The 20,000-nt window shown below is 45.6% G+C and overlaps 1 protein-coding gene across 2 annotated transcripts in view; it reads left to right on the plus strand.

Moving 5' to 3' along the window:
* Nucleotides 1-20,000, plus strand: part of NEDD1 (NEDD1 gamma-tubulin ring complex targeting factor) — a 226,229-nt gene that overhangs the window by 136,785 nt on the left and 69,444 nt on the right. For both annotated transcript variants that reach the window (XM_078767272.1, XM_078767277.1), the window contains exons 9-14: nt 6,001-6,123; nt 6,214-6,270; nt 9,396-9,518; nt 9,632-9,688; nt 13,082-13,215; nt 14,840-15,005. In XM_078767272.1, coding sequence (XP_078623398.1) covers nt 6,001-6,123; nt 6,214-6,270; nt 9,396-9,518; nt 9,632-9,688; nt 13,082-13,215; nt 14,840-15,005 — 660 coding nt within the window. The remainder of the gene's footprint in view (nt 1-6,000; nt 6,124-6,213; nt 6,271-9,395; nt 9,519-9,631; nt 9,689-13,081; nt 13,216-14,839; nt 15,006-20,000) is intronic.

Consider the following 20,000-nt stretch of genomic DNA (forward strand, 5'->3'; position numbering starts at 1 on the left):
CAGAAGTGTCCTCTGACAACAAAATCGTGGTAGTCCACGGGTCGCGTGTTTTTTCTAAAAAAAAAAAAAAAAAAAAAAAAACGTGATCGGAGATAAGGGCCGAAATCACGTGTCACAGGTAAGTGATTTAGAACGCTGGAGAGGTGAGCCTTATGGCTTGCTGGCCCAAATAATCTCCCTGATGATGTCCAGCGTTCGCTTTAGTTCTATTCTCATATCTATTCAAACTGACATTGACCCAACGGGTCATGGGTCGTCTAGTATATATATATATATATAATATATATATATCATTTATAGATGTTTATTCTGATAGCTAACATGTCAATTTGTGTTGCCTGAAGTCTTCAGAGCAGCAGCATAGGTACACCCGGTCACGACCACCAAGGCAGTTTGAAATCGGTGAGCAGCACAGAGCCCTTGACCTGCAGGAGTTCTTCTCTGTGTCTGCCAAGAAAGCTGGATTTCTGAGCTTCCTGTGTGAGACATGGTGCCAGGAGGAGCAGCTTGCTCCAACCATAGGTTCGACCCGATTGTACCTGGGTGGTGCTTCAAGGAAGAAATCGTGTACTGATTATAAAGGGTACAGCCACAGACGTCACTGCTTTGGAGTCCACTCAACAAGAGGCCCATACCAGGGTCATACTGCACTCTGTGTACAGTGTCCAGAACGAGGAGGTGGACCAAATGATCATCCATGCAATTGACACAGATATCATTGTTGTATGCGTGTACTATGCTGCAACGCTGCTGAAAGATTTGCCTGAACTGTGGGTTCGAACTGCACGGGAGTTATCTACCAATCCATGAGATTGCTGCTGCACTGGGACCTGCAAGCAGCTGAGGACTGCCCTTCATTCACTGTCTGAGTCGAAGAGATATCACCAGCTGTCCCTACTTTACTGGGAAGACGGTGTTGCTGACACCTAAATAGAAGCAAGACAACCGACATCTCGGCATTGGAAGACTTTGCAGACGAAGATCAAGGTTCCGCTCGGATCACAGCAGATGTAATCAACCAGGCAAAGGAGCTTGTGGTTGCTGTATATATACACAAAGAATTAAGTTAAGCACCCCCCCCGTTTTTTTACAACCTCGCACATTACAAGTTTGTTGTCGTCAAAACAGTGTAATATACCCATGATATTGCTATATTTTCTGGAGAAGTGATATTATGGTCACATAAAAACATAACAATCATGCCGTTTTCAATATTTTATTCTGAATAATTTAAGGTGCAATTTTTTGGGAATTTTAGGCATATTTTCACCTCAATTTAAGTATGGAGCTATAGGTCCATCACGGACAGTGTGGATGACGTTTATGTTTTCTAACGTACAGTCATTGTTCTGAGAAGACCTCTAGCGATCTTTGCGTCAATAACGTGTGTAGGACCCACGTGATCGGATCACTGACTCAACCCTACGTCTCATAGACCCTGTAAGCCGTCGTATGCGTTGCTGTGGCAGGTTGAACCCCCTCGAGCACGTTTGGGACATGTTGGGACGACAAATTGCGAAGATGGTCCCTCCAATAGCCAATCTGGATGAATTGGAACGTGCATTACATCGGGAATGGAACAACCTGCCACAGCAACGCATACGACGGCTTACAGGGTCTATGAGACGTAGGGTTGAGTCAGTGATCCGATCACGTGGGTCCTACACACGTTATTGACGCAAAGATCGCTAGAGGTCTTCTCAGAACAATGACTGTACGTTAGAAAACATAAACGTCATCCACACTGTCCGTGATGGACCTATAGCTCCATACTTAAATTGAGGTGAAAATATGCCTAAAATTCCCAAAAAATTTCACCTTAAATTATTCAGAATAAAATATTGAAAACGGCATGATTGTTATGTTTTTATGTGACCATAATATCACTTCTCCAGAAAATATAGCAATATCATGGGTATATTACACTGTTTTGACGACAACAAACTTGTAATGTGCGAGGTTGTAAAAAAACGGGGGGGGGGGGGTGCTTAACTTAATTCTTTGTGTATACATACCAACAAGGGTGATAACTTCGAGGGCTCAGACCTTATAAAGCTCAGAGTTCACAAGTTCCTAAACAACAAGTCAACTCTGCTGAAGCTGCTACCGCCCACAGAGAACGCATTCATTCCAACAACATCTCAAACGTGTGGCGTTGGCGACTGCAATCGACAAGAGTGCTCACATCTGCAAACTGAGTGTCGAACCATGTGAGGACTATAGGTGGGCCGTGGATGATGGAAAGCTGGTACCAGTGCAATGCACACACCCGACCTGGCCACAGCAGATGATGCAGATGATCTCCTGTGGCTGCACCAAGGGCTGCAACACAAACTGCTCATGTGGGAAGAAGAACATTGCCTGTTGTATAGCCTGCCACTGTCAGGGATCGAAAAAGAAGTGCAGCCGTGCCCACTACACTGCCACCTTTGACAGCAGCAGTGAATCAGAAAGTGATAACTAACAGCACCACAGAAATGCATCTTCTAATGTTACGTTCACAAACAAAACAATTAAATTCCGGATTGAGCGTGAATTGTGAACAATTCTTTAATGTTTTGCCCCAAAATATGCCTCTCTATTGAGATGTAAATGGTTTAGGGAGTAATAACAATTTATTTATGATATATTTGGTTTGTTAGAATTAAGTTTTTCCTTCGTCATTTCTCAAGGAACATGGATAAACCATAATGGCTGATCGCCGCTGAAGGTGCCGTATTCCCGTATAGCGTCATGTTGTTTAGAGGCTTCCTACAGATTTCCAGTAGCTTGTTGGCACGGTTGTCCATATACATTTTGTTCCTATATACATATATATATATATATATATATATATATATATATATATATATATATAGCCAAGCTTTTACAGCATGCCGTGTCTGTTAAACCCATTTGGTCCCTTGGGTAACTGGATGTTTTTTTTTCATCTTAATGGTAAACTACTGGAAAAAAAAAAGGTGGGAGCAATGCCCCCCATGTCTCCACCCCCCTCCCCCCCCCCCCCCAATAAAAATCTGTCTGTGAGATGAAGCCAAATACAGGCAAATATTTCAGGAGAACCTGCTGCTTCTGAATGCAAAAGACCTGAGACTGCGGTGAAGATTTATGGTCCAACAGGACAATGACCACAAGCATACAGCCATAGCAGCACTGGAATGGCTTCAGAACAAGAACGTGAAAGTCCTTGAGTGGCCCAGCCAAAGCCCAGACGTGTATCCCATTGAGAATCTGTGGAAAGACTTGAAGATTGCTGTTCACCAATGCTCCCCATACAAAGTGCCAGAACCTGAGCGAATCTGCAAGGAACAATAGGGGAAACGCCCCAAATCCAGATGTTGAAAACCGATACAGACATACCCAAGAAGACTCGAATCTGTAATCGCTGCCAAATAGTCAGGTTCACTATGTTTTTTCGTTCAAAATCATGGTAGATTAGCAAACCTATACATTTTTGGAAACCTTATTACATGGAAAATCTGAAAATCAATGTTTACATTTGCCAATTCCGACCAATTCGATTCAACCAATTCGACCAATCGACCAATTCCATTCGACCATTCGACCAATCGTTTCGATCGACCATTCGATCGATTTGATTCGATTCGATTCATCGAATTCGATTCGATCGACCATTCGACCAATTCGATTTGCCAATCAATTTGACCGACCTTTGCTTGTGTGGAACGGACTGTGAAAACGATGCGGACTATATTGTCGGATACGACACACAGGACAGTGATGACGAACTCTAAATGGCATATTCTGTAATCGTGTATGTTTGATGCCATTGACTGCCTGTGTAGATGTGAAGTTATACTGACTGCATGTGTATATATGATTTTGCTGACTGCCTGTGTATGTTTGGTGATATGAATTATTGTGACACATTTTGATGTTATTAACTGCCTGTACAAAATGATAACATGTATTTGATTATGCAACTTATCGTGAATATAAAGACAGTATTTTGCAATTCAAAACCTTTGATTCGTGTCTTACCATTCCCCATAGCACTAATTTGATACTTTCATTGGATTCCTTGTCCCTGAAAATATAGGTTTAGTATATTTTAAAAAGTTTTTAGGGTAATTAGAGGCAGAAATAGAACAAAATATGTATTTTACAGTGGCCATTTTGAAAATCCAAAATGGCCGCCATACAGGTATCTCTCCAAATGTAAACATTGATTTTTAGTTTCCTTATGCTATAACCTTTCCAAAAATGTATAGGTTTGCTAATCTACCATGATTTTGAACGAAATATAATTTATTGACATGGTGAACCTGACTAAAAGGTGCTGCCACAAAGTATTGACTCGGGGAGCTGAATAAATGTGTAAATTAGATATTTCTGTATTTCATTTTCAATAAATTTGTAAAAAAATAATTCTAACAGCATGTTTTCACTTTGTCATTATGGGGTATTTTGTGCACATCAGTAACAAAAAAATTAATGTAATCCATTTTAAATTAAGTCTGTAACAGAAGAAAATGTGAAAAAAGTCAAGGGCTGTGAATACTTTCTGAAGGCACTGTACACCAGATGTCTGAAATTTAGGGGAGCAATAATATTACATCAAATAATGCCTATAGCAGTTTGCAATGCCAGGCATCATATTAAGCCAATAACTGTGAACGGGTTAATAAAAAGTTCAGAATTTCAGTAAATGTAGCTTCACAGAGTGGCATCTTTAGGAAATGCAGTATGTACAAATGGCCTGTTTCGCTTAATGTGAGCTGGTTACCTATATAAAGAGGGGCATCTACTTACCAATACAAAGTTGATGTACAAGTATTATTAAATATAGTCGATAATATAAAATATAAATGAAATTACTGCAATGCAGAAACCAAAAAACTGTTAAAAAACCAATTGGCAATATCAATGAAAATACAATCAATCCAGCAAAGCTGCTGTTCGCATTGAAATATCTTTTCCAAAGTGGAAATGAAACAAGATATAACCAAAGAACATCTTTTCATATACAGTGTGTATATATATATGCGCCCCCCAATATTGATTGCATAAACAAAGGTTCATTTAAAAATGTTTTAAAGTATGTGCGTAAATGCAATTGCATTCTTTGGTATTTGCTCTTCTGACCCCGTCCCAGTGGGCGGGGCTGAAATGTGAATTTCTGCACAACTGTTTTGGAAGAGATAGCGTGATGGACAAAAAGACAGATAGATAAAGGCGATTGAAATAATATCCTCCACCCCACCCACCCTTCCATCGTTTTTATAAGGATAAATAGATCCATGGGGATAATAGATGGTCTATAAAGGGTGCATGCTGCCATTTTCTTCACTCTCAGTCCAAGGAAATTGACAAGTGTGACAAAACGCCATAACGGTCTCGGCTTCATTCATTTTAACAAGAAACGAGTTTGTGCTTACTTACCACTGCTTTCAATGTCTGGCGGGTTGGTTTTTTTTTTTTCAGACGCTTTGAATAATTTGATACTGGAAGTGTAACTTTTTTGTTGCATCACACACTAGTAACTTCCAGTGGAACTTTATTTTCCACTGTCAAGTAAAAAAAAAAAAAAAATTATTTTATTTATTTTTAAAGACGGAGGATGTACATAGCATATTTGAAAATTGTCACAATACCCCCCTTTTATATCATCTCTTACAAAAAAAATTACAAGATTGTTCTTCCGAGCACTGCACAAGAATTGCAGTGCATCTCCCTCTGTAGTCAATCAGGCCCAGAATTAAAATTATTGACTGAGAATGATAATGTGAGACTAAAGTTTACATTATATATCCTTTTACTGATACTCCCCCGAACCCCCACCCTTCCCAGCTCCGAAAAAAATAAAAGAGACTTTATGTGAATGTGATCATGAATTGTGAAAATATAATGCAGTTGTGGCTGGCTGACTGTGATAAACTACCTAGATTTAAAAAAAACAATTATTATTGTCTTTTATAGTGCAGTGTTCAAAGCCATGAACAGCCCATCTACATTGTTCTCCCTCTATTTTTCAATTAGGCTCTGTGGCCTCCCCAGATGAGAGGGCCAAGTTGGCTGCAGTAGAGAGCACCTGTCCTGTACAAAATGTAAATGCTGTCGGTCGATACAGCTTGAGTGATCTATTCTCACCATTTAGGGAAGGTGAGCTGTTTTTTGTGAAATGGAATAAATATTTTAGTTGTGGCATGTCACCTCTTGCATTATTTGTATCTTTCCTTTTCTTCTTTCCAGATTTGCACAATATATCAAAATCTAACATCAAGCCTGCACAATGTCCAAGAGTCAGCAGTAAGTTCCAAGGGGCACTCAAAATGTTATCTAAACAATGTTCTCACTAAAGTCCAAAACACTCTTTTTTATTTTTCAATACAGTAATCTCCCGATTTATGAACCTTGGATTGATGAAGTTTCAATCTTGCGTACTAAAATTTTTCACATCAGCAATTTGATTCAAGACCTCAAAATCTGAAATTACGAACTTTTGCTCAAATTCAGTCAACTAGGTTTTCATCTATCAATTCAAAACGCTACCTCCTAAACCTTTGCTCAAATATTTCGATCGGACAATTTTAAATAAACATGCATCTCACAACAAAACACCAGAGCATCACTTGACTTGCATATGTGTCATTGTCGCTTCGCTTCCCTCGGTCTCTCTTACACTAAAGCGTTTGTGCTGAAATGTAGTGTTGAAGTTCCTTTTATTTACTCGACTTAAATGTTCTTGTGCATTCTGTGCAAGTGTTAATTTGGCCGAAGCAGTAATACTGGTGTTTGTGTGTCATGGTCATACTGGGTTGTTTGCCATCCCTCTCCCAGCAGTAGTTAGGGCAGGGATTACATAATCCATAATTATAGCATCTAAAAGTAAGATAAGTGCTCAGTGAGCTGATACTCTTGGAAAGAAAGACAGGAAAGTAGTATCGTTAGAAGGGAAATTACAAATTACAAAAACGTTTGATGCTGGTGCCCACCTTACGTGTATTGTGCGTGATTTGGCTTTGAAAATACAATGGTGATTACGGTATGCAATAAAAAGGAAAATATCATGGTATGTGCTCGATCTGTGACACCTTCCAGTGCAGTGCACAAAAATACATAGCTCTGTAATGAAAAAAGAATTGGGGACATATCCCTCCGCTGCATCAAAACTAGATGTTATTCAAACAATACTTACCCGCACAGTCAGATTGGTGTGATACAACTCTTTTGTTTTTATTTTCTTTGATCCAACATGCTTGCCAGACCAAGTGACCGATGACTTCATAAAATTCCTTTCTCCAATATAATTATTGCGTATATCAGTCGATAAATTTCAAACTGATCAGACTAAGCATTGTACTTGTCGAATTATGATGTCGTAATGAAGGCACCGATGACATCATCATTAACATAACTTATTCTCCATGGGGAGTACTTGACAATGAGCCATATTTCAATTTTTTCCATGGAGTGGTTTCGGAGATGGGGGTGCAAAGTTTTTCCAAGATGGTGCCTGTACCATGTGACCTATGACATCATAATTATCACTAAAATTTCTACAGGAGATGCTCCTATGGTGAAAATTTCATTTCAATCAGACCAACAGTTGCAAAGAAAAAAAAATTGTGCTAATCGGATGAAGAGTTGTGCTTGTCGAATTATGACGTCATAATGAAGGTACCGATGAAATCATCATTAACATATTGTAACAAATGTGAAAAGTATGGTTTTGTTGTGTTTTAACTGACCCTCGTAGAGTAAATAAGGTCGAAGGACGTCCCCCTAGTTAATTCCATGAAACTTATACACAGGCCACGATATATCTTTTTAAATAGCTTATTTCCTTATTCTATGTAGGCTAAATATGTGTTTCCCACTAGATTGACTCTGCATTGTATCAAACGAAATAAGCGTAGGCCCCTTTCAATTTCCCCAATCATCTCCGCTCTCCAAAGTTCCTTTCAAAAGCGGTGCGAGTGGTGTTCAATCCCGCAAGCCGCCATTGCCCATGTGCTAATCTCGGAGAAGAGGGGGGGGGGGGGGGTAGGAGCCGCCAACTCACGGGCGTGGCACGTCGTCATGATCAAAGGGGGAATCGGACAGCCCTAACAGCCAACCAGCACCGCGGTGAGCGACCCGGTAGGCGTGCCCTCGCAGCCGGCGGCTTGATTCCGACCCGAGTAATAAAAGCGACTGGAAGGGACTGCTTCGGCAGATGAGAGAAGAGATGAGATGAGATGAGAGAAGAGATGAGAGGAGAGGTGAGCTGTGAGATGAGAGATGAGAGACGCTCCAACAAGGAGAGGTACTTGGAGATGAAACAAGCTTTGGAAAGACGCGCTGAGAGGAGGGAGACGGCTCCACCAGAAGGAGAGGAGCAGGTGTGACCGAGCCAGCGCGTGACGTCCACAGCATCAGCAGCGTCGACGCGACCGAGGGTTTTCCCGCCAAAAACGCGAAGAGTGGGAGCTGCTACCTCCAGCCCTGCCGGTTGCAGGGACCTGACCCTGCCTCCCTCTCCAGCAACCCACCTCCGCCATTCCTGCCTGCAATTTCCCCCGTGTAAGTGTGAACGTCGTCTGTCTTAATCGTTGTCCTGGGGTTAAGTAAACTGCATAGATAAGCTAACGATTCACTGTGTGACTGCTTCTTCCATCCATTGCTTGTAAATAACTTTGATCGCTCCTTCTTTTTGCTTGTGTGTATAATAAATCCTGTTATTCCTCCGTACTCTGTCTTCTTCTCTCTTCCTTCTCTTTCGGTCGCTTTAGAGGTTTCCAAATTGAATATCTGTGGCGCGACCTGGTCAACGTTGGGGGAGTCGGGCCAATCGGGGGATCCTGTAACGGTCGCGGTTGACCATCCGCTCGGCCCAAAGTAACATCTTGTCCGCGACCCGTAACAATATCTTATTCCCCATGGAGTACTTGACAATGCAACATGTTTCAATTTTTTCCATGCAGTGGTTTCGGACCTAGAGAGGTGCAACGTTTTTCAGTTTTTCCAAAATTGCACCTGTACCACATGACCTATGACATCAGTTATCACTAAAAAAAATCTGCAGGAGGAGGTGCTCCGATGGTGCACAATTTCGTGTCAATTAGACCAGCGCTTGCAGAGAAAACGAATTTTAAAAATGCAGACGCATATGTATGGATTTATGAACGTACACCGCATGTACGTTCATATGTACGCCACATACGCAATACGCATGCAACCAATTGCTTAACCCTGATTTTCGCTTCGCGAGCGATGGGTAATAGAAGAGACACTCTGCAAATGTGTTCATGCATGGTGAAAATATAATGCAGTTGTTGTTAACTGATAAACTACCGAGATTTTAAAAATTGAATCGTTCTTGTCTTATAGAGTGCAATGTTGAAAGCCATGAACAGCACCTCTAAATTGTTCTCCCTCTACCTTTCAATTAGGCCTTGTGGCCTCCCCAGATGAGAGAGCTGAGTTTGCTGGAGGGAAAAGCACCTATCCTGTACAAAATGTAAATGCTCTCAGTCGATGCAGCTTGAGTGATATATTCTCACCATTTAGGGAAGGTGAGCTGTTTTTTTTTTGTTGTTGTAATATTTTTTTGTGAAATGGAATCAATATTTTGGTTGTGGGTATGTCACCTCTTGCATTATTTGTATATTTCCTTTTTGCTTTCCAGATTTGCCCTGTGTGTCAAAAGCTAACATCAAGTCTGCGCAGTTTCCAAGAGTCAGCGGTGAGTTACGAGAGGCATTCAAATATTTTTTATTTAAACAACGTACTCAAAAAAGTCCAAGACATGCTTTTTTGTTTTTTCAAAACGGTAATCTCCCGATTTACGAAGTTTCAATCTTGATTGCTAAAATTCTTGACACCAAAAAATTATTCAAGACTTCAAAATCTGACATGAATTTTTTCTCAAATTCAGTCGACCAGGTTTTCAACTATGATTTCAAAACGCTACCTCATGAACTTTTGCTCAAGCATTTTGATTGGATAATTTAAAGTAAATATGCATCACACGACAAAATGGCAGGGCATCATTCGGCTTACATCTTGGTCAGAGTGTCGCTTTGCTTCCCCCGCCGTCACGTTTATGCTGAAGTACAGTTTTGGCGTTCATTTTATTTACTCTATTTCAATGTTCTTGTGCATTCTGTGTTAGTGTTGATTCGGCCAAAGCAGTTTCCAGGCCATGGTCATGCTGGGTTGTTTGCCATCCCTCTCACAGCAGTAGTTATGGCAGGAATTAAATAATCTATGACTATAGCTCCTGAAAGGAAGATAAGTGCTCAGGGAGGTGATTATTACTGGAAATAAAGACAGGAAAGTAGTATCGTTAGGAAATTACAAATTCTAAGAAAGGTTGATGCTTGTGCCCCACCTTGTGGTTATTGTGCGTGATTTTGGCTTTGAAAATTACAACGGTCATTACGATACACAATAACAAAGAAAAGATCATGGTATGTGCTCTATTTGTGACACTTTCCAGTGCAGTGCACAAAAACACGTAGCACTGTAACGTGAAAATTAATTTGGGACACAGCCCCCCCACTATCTCTATGGGGAAAATCGCTGCCGATTTACCAATCACTTTCCAGGAACACATGGTGTTCGTCGGTGGGTTGGACCCCACTATTCGCGGGTTCTACATATACGCGGGTTCCACGTATTCGCAGCTGAAAATTTGTGACCTGCTTCTGTATTAGCGGCCATATATCCCATACATTCGCGGTTTTTCGCATGTACAAAAAACCAGCCACACACAAAACAGCTGGACATACATAAAATAACATCTTCTATGAGCATTACTTGCTTCTACATTTGAGGTGCTGTACTTGGTGTTTTCACAGCTTTCATGACTGAATCACGCAATATCCCGCCGTTTACACGGTAAACATTGCTACATGTGATATCCCACCGTTCACACTGTGAATAGCATGTGATATCCCGCCGTTTACACGGTAAACATTGCTTCATGTGATATCCCACCGTTCACACTGTGAATAGCTTCATGTGATATCCCACCATTCACACGGTAAACATTGCTTTGTGGGATTTCCCGCCATTCGCAAGGTAAACATTGCTTTGTGGGATATCCCCCCGCCATTCACATAGTAAACATTGCTTTGTGGGGTATCCTGCTATTCACAAGGTAAACATTGCTTTGTGGGATTTCCCGCCATTCACAAGGTAAACATTGCTTCGTGGGATTTCCCGCCATTCACACGGTAAAAATTGTTTCACGTGTTATCCCACCATTCACACGGTAAAAAATGTTTCACGTGATATCCCGCTGTTCACATGGTAAATATTGCTTCACGTGATATATCGTCGTTCACAAGGTAAATATTGCTTCACGTGATATTCCGCTGATCACACGGTAAACAATGCTTCACGTGATATCCCGCCGTTCACACGGTAAACATTGCTTCACGTGATATCTCGCTGTTCACACAGAAAACATTGTTTCACGTGATATCTCGCCGTTCACACGGTAAACATTGTTTCACGTGATATCCAACTGTTCACAGGGTAAACATTGCTTCACGGGATATCTCACCATTCACACGGTAAACATTGTTTCACGTGATATCTCGCCATTCACACGGTACACATTGCTTCACGGGATGCTTCGCATGATATCCTGCCATTCACACTGTGAACAGCTTTGCGGGTTATTCCACCAGCTGTATAACATCATCCCCGTGAGATACTGTTCAGAATGAAAACACTCCACCATATCTATTAGTGCAATTAGCTGTTTCCCTTTTCCCCATTGAAACAATGGCACAGCATTCATTCGCGGAGTTTGCCTTGACTTGCTGATTTTCTCGATTCGGGAACCAATCCCCTTTTTCCATTGAAACAATGCCTCGCCATCCACGGTGTCGCAATTCGCGGCACTTTCCAGGAACATATGCCCCACAGTACAGTCGGACCACAATATTCGTGGTCCCAACATTCGTGGGTTCCGAGTTTTCGTGGTTGATAAATTGCGACCTAGTTATACATTCCTGACCCTGTGTATGGCACTCGTGGTTTTCGCGAGCGAAAAATAAAAAACGATTTCCACGAGTAGCCAGCATGACGCAGTTCTAAAACATATCTTCCAACAGCCACGCACAAAGCAACTGGGCGTGCAAAAAACATATCTTCCACGAGCTTCTACATTCACAGCCCTGTGCTTTGTGTTTTCGCGGCCACATAAAAAATATTTTAGCCACCCTCTAAGCGAGCTCCGTGGGATATCCCATCAGTCACACCATTTGCATTGAATCGTAGATATCCCATCATTCACACCATGAACATAGTTTCATGGGAAATCCCACCATTCACACTGAACATTGCTTTGTGGGATGTCCCATCATTCACACTGTGAACATAGCTTTGCGGCATATCCCACCAGCTGTGCAACACGTCATCTCCCATGAGTTACTGTACAGAATGAAAACACTCCACCACATCTGTTAGTGCAATCACCTGGCCCCCATTTCCCCATTTCGACAATGCCCCCACATTCACGGATTTTCCTCGACGTTTGCTGGATTGTCCACGAATCAGAAACCACCTGGAACCTATGCCCCATTTTCCCATTGAAACAATGCCCGCACATTTGTGGTTCCGATATTTTCGGCATTTTCCAGGAATATATCCCCTGGGAATGTTAGAGATTGTGTGTGTGTGTGTGTGTGTGTGTGTGTGTGTGTGTGTGTGTGTGTGTGTGTGTGTGTGTGTGTGTGTGTGTGTGTGTGTGTGTGTGTGTGTGTGTGTGTGTAAAAGAGAGAGATAGAATTTTGAAGAACAGCAATGAAAAAACGAGGTGTGTGTGTGTGTGTGTGTGTGTGTGTGTGTGTGTGTGTAAAAGAGAGAGATAGAATTTTGAAGAACAGCAATGAAAAAACGAGGTGTGTGTGTGTGTGTGTGTGTGTGTAAAAGAGAGAGATAGAATTGTGAGGAACAGCAATGAAAAAACGAGATGTGTGTGTTTGTGTGTGCGTACACACGCGCTGATGACTTTCCTTGCTATGTTGTCACATGCCACCTTGAAACCAATGAAAAGGTTTTCATGCAATTTGGCAAACCAGCTTGTGAAAAGTCTGTGCTGATGGTTGTTTATTTTGTACAGTTTCCCCATACTCCAGTGCTGATTGCTTCTCAGCAAGCAGACCACATGCTTTGTCCCAAAATCCCAACTGTGATCCACAAACGTTTTCCCCCCTCACTCTAAACACCCAAGTGTCACAACAGGCTTCTCTTAAGGTGTGTTGTATTTTCTCCAGGTATGTATTCCTATCCTGTTATACTTAAATTTTCTATCCGGGTGGGCACAGAAGGAAAGTTTACTTGATGCCAGTGTTGTGTTTAAACAGGACCCAATCAATTGATTGTGTACCATACATAGCAATAATGGCCCGAGCAGTTTTTCAATGTTTGTTTTATTACAATATGGCAGGGATTTGTCATGTTTTTAACCCATGGGGTATTAACTTGCTATATGTTTCCAACCTACCTAATAGAAAAAAAATCGCACCCTTGTCTGAAGGAAGCGGTTCAGTTTGGCATTTTTAATATGAAATAGGCAAAGCCTAGAAACGAACGAAACCCAATAAAACCCTTCAGAATCACCCAACCCAATGGAACCCTTTATAATTACCGATTAGAACCCTTTAAAATTAAACACAGTGGGTTAGAAAAGTTCTTCATTTTTGACGAATGGACATAGCCAAATATTGAAGCGGCTTTACCACCTAAAAACAATTGTAGAATTTAACAATAGGAATTGCATGAAGAATCAAAGTGGATTTGTCGATCTTGAGGAAAATCAATTGCTTTCCCTCTAATAAAACCGTCACTCATTTGTGTCTAAGTGGACCAAGCACCCATGATTTCATCACCACAAAGTGTAAAGTCCTAGTGTGTGGTTGGGATGATAGAGATGGAGAGCAAACTTATCTTTGAGAGCTTTATAATATAGCAGATAGTTTCAAAAAGTTGTCCAGCTGCGATAGTTTGGAAAGTCGATTTACTGACAATATGACATGAGACTAATGTAGAAGATTGGTGAGAACAAGGATTATTGCACGCAGATTTGAGAGGCAGGTTGGCATATGCGAGACGGCAGTGAGCTATTGCTTGGAAGGACTGAAAGGACGAGCCGTATTGAACAGGAATATAGTGGTATGAGTACTGTAATTACGTGGTGGAAGAAAAATTTCGGTTTGCTCTGTTTGTTTGTTCCCATCTGAGAACATGCCTTGTGATGCAGTGAACCCAAGTTCAAATTGCAGACTGTGATGATTGGTCAATTGTCTGTTAATATAAAAGTACATTTGTTCTCTTCAAATGTATTGTCTAGCATGTCATTCATGCTCCATATGAGCCATGGACACCAGAAAGTGTGTGTGTGTGTGTGTGTGTGTGTGTGTGTGTGTGTGTGTGTGTGTGTGTGTGTGTGTGTGTGTGTGTGTGTGTGTGTTTTAGTTAGTTAGTTACTTGAAGACCATTCGGTCACTGTCGGAGAGGAAATTGAGTTGAGGTGAATTGATAAGCTTCCACTTTGGCTAACAAAGAGGAAGTTGTGAGATGAATGTCTGAATGAGGGGCACAGGACTTCAAAGGCACGGGGGTTGAGAATAGTAGGAAGACGCGTACACCACATATATGGGAATAGCACGTAAACCTTTCTGTGACACCAGAGCAAGTCTTGTGTACGGGACTTTTTGCAATGCAAGATCTCAAGTCATGGTTAATTGCTGTTCGTAGGATGCATGTGATTTGCTTGTCGCTAAAGTAGGCTTTGTTTCCTTAATATAATACGTATTTGCACGTATGGTACTCGTAGTTTTTGAAAACCATCACATTTTGTCAATGCCGTTGTGTGCAGGTCGCAAATGGTATGACAAGAACTGAACCCTGTGGCTCGAACTCAGACAGCCAAAAAGCAGAAGTCAAGCCTGATGTTTGTGGCCTTATGGTCACCGGTCCAAATGGGGGCCAGACACCGATAGGAATTCCCAGTGCATCCCTTCATTCATTGTGCTCTGCCACGGGTGAGCAGCTGTTGCCCCAAGCGGGCTTTTCACAGTTCTGCAAGGCTAGGGATCATGACTGTCTGGCTTCTGTTCCCATCTATTTCATCCAACGAGGATTTGGCCAAAGGTCGGGCCATGTCTGCCATATGGGATTTATGATTGTCCCCCCCCACCCCCACTCCCTCCCCTTTGCTGGAAGTCTATTTGAAGCCAGCTTGCTGTGGTTTTATTGCTGATTTACCAAATGGGCAATAAAAAGTTTTTAATTGAAAAAAAACAACTTTATGTGCTGCTATTTTCTCGGTCACTTATTCACAATTATTGCACAGTCATATTTTGTTCTCTTAAATACTTTAAGAAAGTACATGAATGATCATTTTTCTGGGTTTGAGTTTGTATTTATTCGTTTTTCATTGCATTAGTTTCCTCTTATTTATACTTACCGGGATAAACATCCTTGATGTTTTGAATTGTACAGTAAAGCCTCTTATTTATTGGAGATATTTCATTGGTTACTTGTGAATGTCAATCTTTTGCTGATATGGGAATAGTTTACATACTAGCCGAAACCCGTGGAACATCCACGGAAGGGAGGATGTGGTGTATGGATAGAGTGTACCATTATGGATGGCGTAGGGGATTTGCTTGTCCGAGTAAGAGTTAGGAAGAAAGATGAGAATGAAGAGTGCGTATATGAACAACGATCGCCGACACCGGCACAAATGCATGCTCTGGATTGTCCACTCAGTGGACGGCTTGCTTTCGCCTTCGCCTGTCCAATCAGCGGACGGCTCGCTTCGCCTTCGCCCAGCAGACGCCAATACGATGGCGTCGTAAGATGGCGTTATATCGGCAGTTAATCGGATGCTTTTGGGTCCCAACGTCGGCTAATTCAGATTTTTCGAGTATGGCTGTACGTGATAAACAAAGAGTGCGGTTCGTAGATCGTAAATCCATTAGTGCCGTGGGCATCGGGTCACTGGGTGCGGCGTAAAAGGGATAACAACGTCGAGTCCTTACGCTATTATTATATAGATTAGCTCATTGTCCACTGCTTGCTGTCGGACAACTATTCCTCTATATCCCTTTGGTACAATGCTATTCTCATTTCGGCCAAACGTCAGGAAATTCCATTTTATTTTTGTACATGCAGTTGCACATCAGTACCTTACTGTTGAGGAGCTTTAACAACACAGCAGTGCAATGTCCAAAAGGCAACCATGTGTCATGTCACAGGCTGCTCGTGTTCTTCTTTCACCCATTATTTTTCTGCTTGCAGCTCGTTGGCACACGTTGGCTGTTGCCACATCCAGGTGCAATTCCTGCAGTGTCATGTCTTAGTCAAATATTTGATCACATTACAATTTTACAATCTGCCCTTTCATATTATTTGGGCCCCTTTTCAACGAGACAGGTAGCTTTTGTCAGGTAAGACAGGTAACTAGACAGGTTTGTCAAGTGCAAATTGTATCTTCAAATAATAAATGCGATACTTGAGTAAAATTGTCATACAATGCTGATTTGGTTGTTGGAGTTAAAGGTCATGTTGTAGCGGCTACCGCTGGGTTTTCACAATCGCCTTGCACCTATCAAGGACGCGGAGCGATCACCATGCCGGGCTCGTCCAGGACGCCCGGGCAGGCCCGCGCTCAACTTGCCAGGCCTCGGTCGGGACGCCCGGGCATGCCCGGGCAGGCTCGCCCTCAACTTGCCAGGCCGCAGCCAGGACGCTGGGCCACGCCCCCTCTCGCCTTTCCTGGGCAAACGCTCCGGGATAATATGTATATATATTGCTGCCCGATAAACGGGCTTTTCAGAGTGCCTGAGTGTTTGGTTTGATTAAAGCAACTCGGATGAATTCCAGCTTTTTGTCGCGTCCATTCTTCCGATCGACGTGGGAGCCCCAGCTCCTTCATTGGTGACCTACCGACATGGACACGGCAGTCGCCCTTAAACTGCCTACCTTCTGGGAGGCTCACGCGGCGGTTTGGTTCGCACAGGCGGATTCCCTGTTCGCCCTGCGAGGCATCACGGCCGACGACACCCGCTTCCACCATGTGGTAGCAGCGCTCGGTTCGGCCACCGCGGCCCGCGCCCTGAGCCTCCTCGAGAGCCCGCCAGCCGCTGGCAAATACGGCGCGATTAAGAAGCTTCTCCTCGACGCTTTCGTCCTCCCATCGGCGGAACGCGCACGGCGCCTGCTCGACCTGCCCGAGCTCGGCGACACGCGCCCTTCCGAGCGAATGGACTACATGCTTTCACTGCTTGGCGAGCACTCTCCGGCATTCCTGTTACGGGAGCTGTTCCTCCGTCAGCTGCCTAACCCGGTACGCCTCGCCCTGGCAAGCACGACGATCACAGATCCCCGGGCCCTTGCCAGAGAAGCCGACAAGATCTCCGCCGCAGGACAGCGCATCGCAGCGGCGACATGGGACCCACCGCCGTCCGACGCAACACCCATGGCGCCCGAGCACCCGGCACGGTCGACGACTGAACTGCCGACGCAATTGGCGGCCGCTACACCGAGCCGACCACCTCCAGCACGACGACCGGGGCCTCCACCTGACCAAGCGTGGTGTTACTATCATGCCAGGTTCGGACAGAAGGCCCGGACATGCCGACCCCCGTGCACCTTCGGCAGGCCGGGAAACGTCCGGGCCGGCGTTCATTACCAGCCATGAGCGCCGGCCACACGGGCAACTTACTGTTCATCACGGATAAAGAGTCCGGACGGCGCTTCCTGTGCGACACCGGCGCCCAACTGAGCGTCATACCCGCCTCTGACCAGGACAGGCAATCCGCGGTTTGCGGCCCCTCCTTGGTTGCGGCCAACGGATCGACCATCCGCACCTTCGGCCGCGCAACGTCACCCTCTGCTTCGGCGGCCAACGCTTTGCTTGGACGTTTGTAACTGCAAACGTGCCCATGGCTCTGCTAGGCGCCGACTTCCTCTGCGCACACGGACTGCTGGTGGACGTCCAATGGCGTCGTTTAATCAACGCCGAAACCTTCAGCTCCCTGGTATGCACATTGAGCAGCTCCGCGCCGACCGAGCTGGCATGCGCCGTCCCGGCGGCGAACGAGTTTGCTCGCCTGCTCACGGAGTTCCCGGCCCTCACGCGGCCGACGTTTTCGGCCGTCGCAGTACGGCATGGGATCGAGCACCACATACCAACCACGGGCCCGCCGGTCTACGCCAGGGCCCGCCGCCTCGACCCAGCCAAGCTTGCCGTGGCGAAGGCCGAATTCGACGCGTTGGAGCACCTCGGCATCGTGCGGCGCTCCGATAGCGCGTGGGCCTCGCCACTGCACATCGTGCCAAAGCCGGGGGGTGGATGGCGCCCGTGTGGCGACTACCGCCGTCTCAATGACGCTACCACCCCCGACAGGTACCCGATCCCGCATATCCAAGACTTCTCCGCCCGTCTGGCGGGACGGGTCATTTTTTCGAAAATTGATCTCATACGGGGATATCACCAGGTACCTGTCAGGGCGGCCGACGTCCCTAAAACGGCAGTCATCACGCCGTTCGGCTTATTCGAATTCTTGCGGATGCCGTTTGGTCTCAAGAACGCGGCTCAGGCGTTCCAGCGCTTGATGGACGGCGTGCTGCGTGACCTGCCGTTCCTTTTCGTTTACCTGGACGACATCCTCGTCGCCAGCACGTCCCGGGCCGAGCACCTCCTCCACCTCCGAACACTGTTCGGGCGCCTCAGCGAGCACGGCCTCATCGTCAACCCGGCCAAATGCCACTTCGGCACGACGGCCATTGATTTTTTGGGCCACCACATCACCAAGAACGGGGCCGTGCCGCTGCCAACCAAGGTCGAGGCCATCACCACGTTCCCGCGTCCCCGCACCATAAAGGCCCTGCAGGAATTCCTGGGAATGGTGAATTTTTATCACCGCTTCGTGCCCCGCGCTGCTCAACTCATGCGGCCCCTCTACGAAGCCCTCCGGGGCAAGCCGGCCAAGCACGACATCGCCTGGTCCGCAGCAATGGATGCGGCCTTCCAAAGCTCAAAGCGGGACCTCGCCGACGCAACACTGCTCGCTCACCCGGTGCTCAACGCTCCCATCGCCCTCACCACGGATGCCTCCGACTACGCGGTGGGCGCCGTACATGAGCAATGGGTGAACGGGGTTTGGCAGCCACTAGCTTTTTTCAGCCGGCAGCTCTGGCCGAACGAGCTCAAATACAGCACGTTTGACCGGGAGCTCCTCGGTCTACACCTGGCCGTCCGCCATTTCCGCCACCTCCTGGAGGGCCGACCTTTCACGGCGTTCGTCGACCACAAGCCGTTGGTTTACGCCATGGCCAAGGTCACGGAGCCGTGGTCGGCCCCCCAACAGCGCCACCTCTCCGCCGTGTCGGAGTTTACCACGGACATCCGGCACGTCGCCGGCAAAAACAACGCCGTGGCCGACTGTCTTTCCCGGGCCAGCGCGAACGCGGTCCACCTGGGCGTGGACTTTGCGCTTATGGCGGCGGACCTAAACCACCGACACCACGGTGCAAGCCCTCCGGGCGGCGGACACGGGCCTCCGCCTGGCCGACATCCCCTTCGCGGACACTGTCCTGCTCTGCGACGTCTCCCAAGGCCAGCCTCGCCCCATCGTGCCCGTCACCTGGCAACGCCGCATCTTCGTCTCCCTCCACGGCCTTTCCCACCCGGGCCGGAAAGCTTCCCAGAAGCTGGTGTCGGCGCGATTCGTCTGGCACGGCCTTCGTCGGGACGTCCGCGATTGGACCAGCACCTGCACGGCCTGCCAACGGGCCAAGGTCCACCGACACACCCAGGCCCCGCTGGCACCTTTCACCGTGCCCGAACGACGTTTCGACCACGTCAACGTGGATCTGGTGGGCCCCTTCCCCCCGTCACGGGGGTTCACACACCTGCTCACCATGGTGGACAGGACCACCAGGTGGCCGGAGGCCGTTCCCCTCGTCTCCACCACCACCGCCGACGTGGCGCAGGCTTTCATCGCCACCTGGGTCGCCCGCTTCGGCGC

The sequence above is a fragment of the Myxine glutinosa genome, chromosome 1 (assembly GCF_964187855.1).
Source record: "Myxine glutinosa chromosome 1, kmMyxGlut1.1, whole genome shotgun sequence".
Lineage (NCBI taxonomy): Eukaryota > Metazoa > Chordata > Myxini > Myxiniformes > Myxinidae > Myxine > Myxine glutinosa.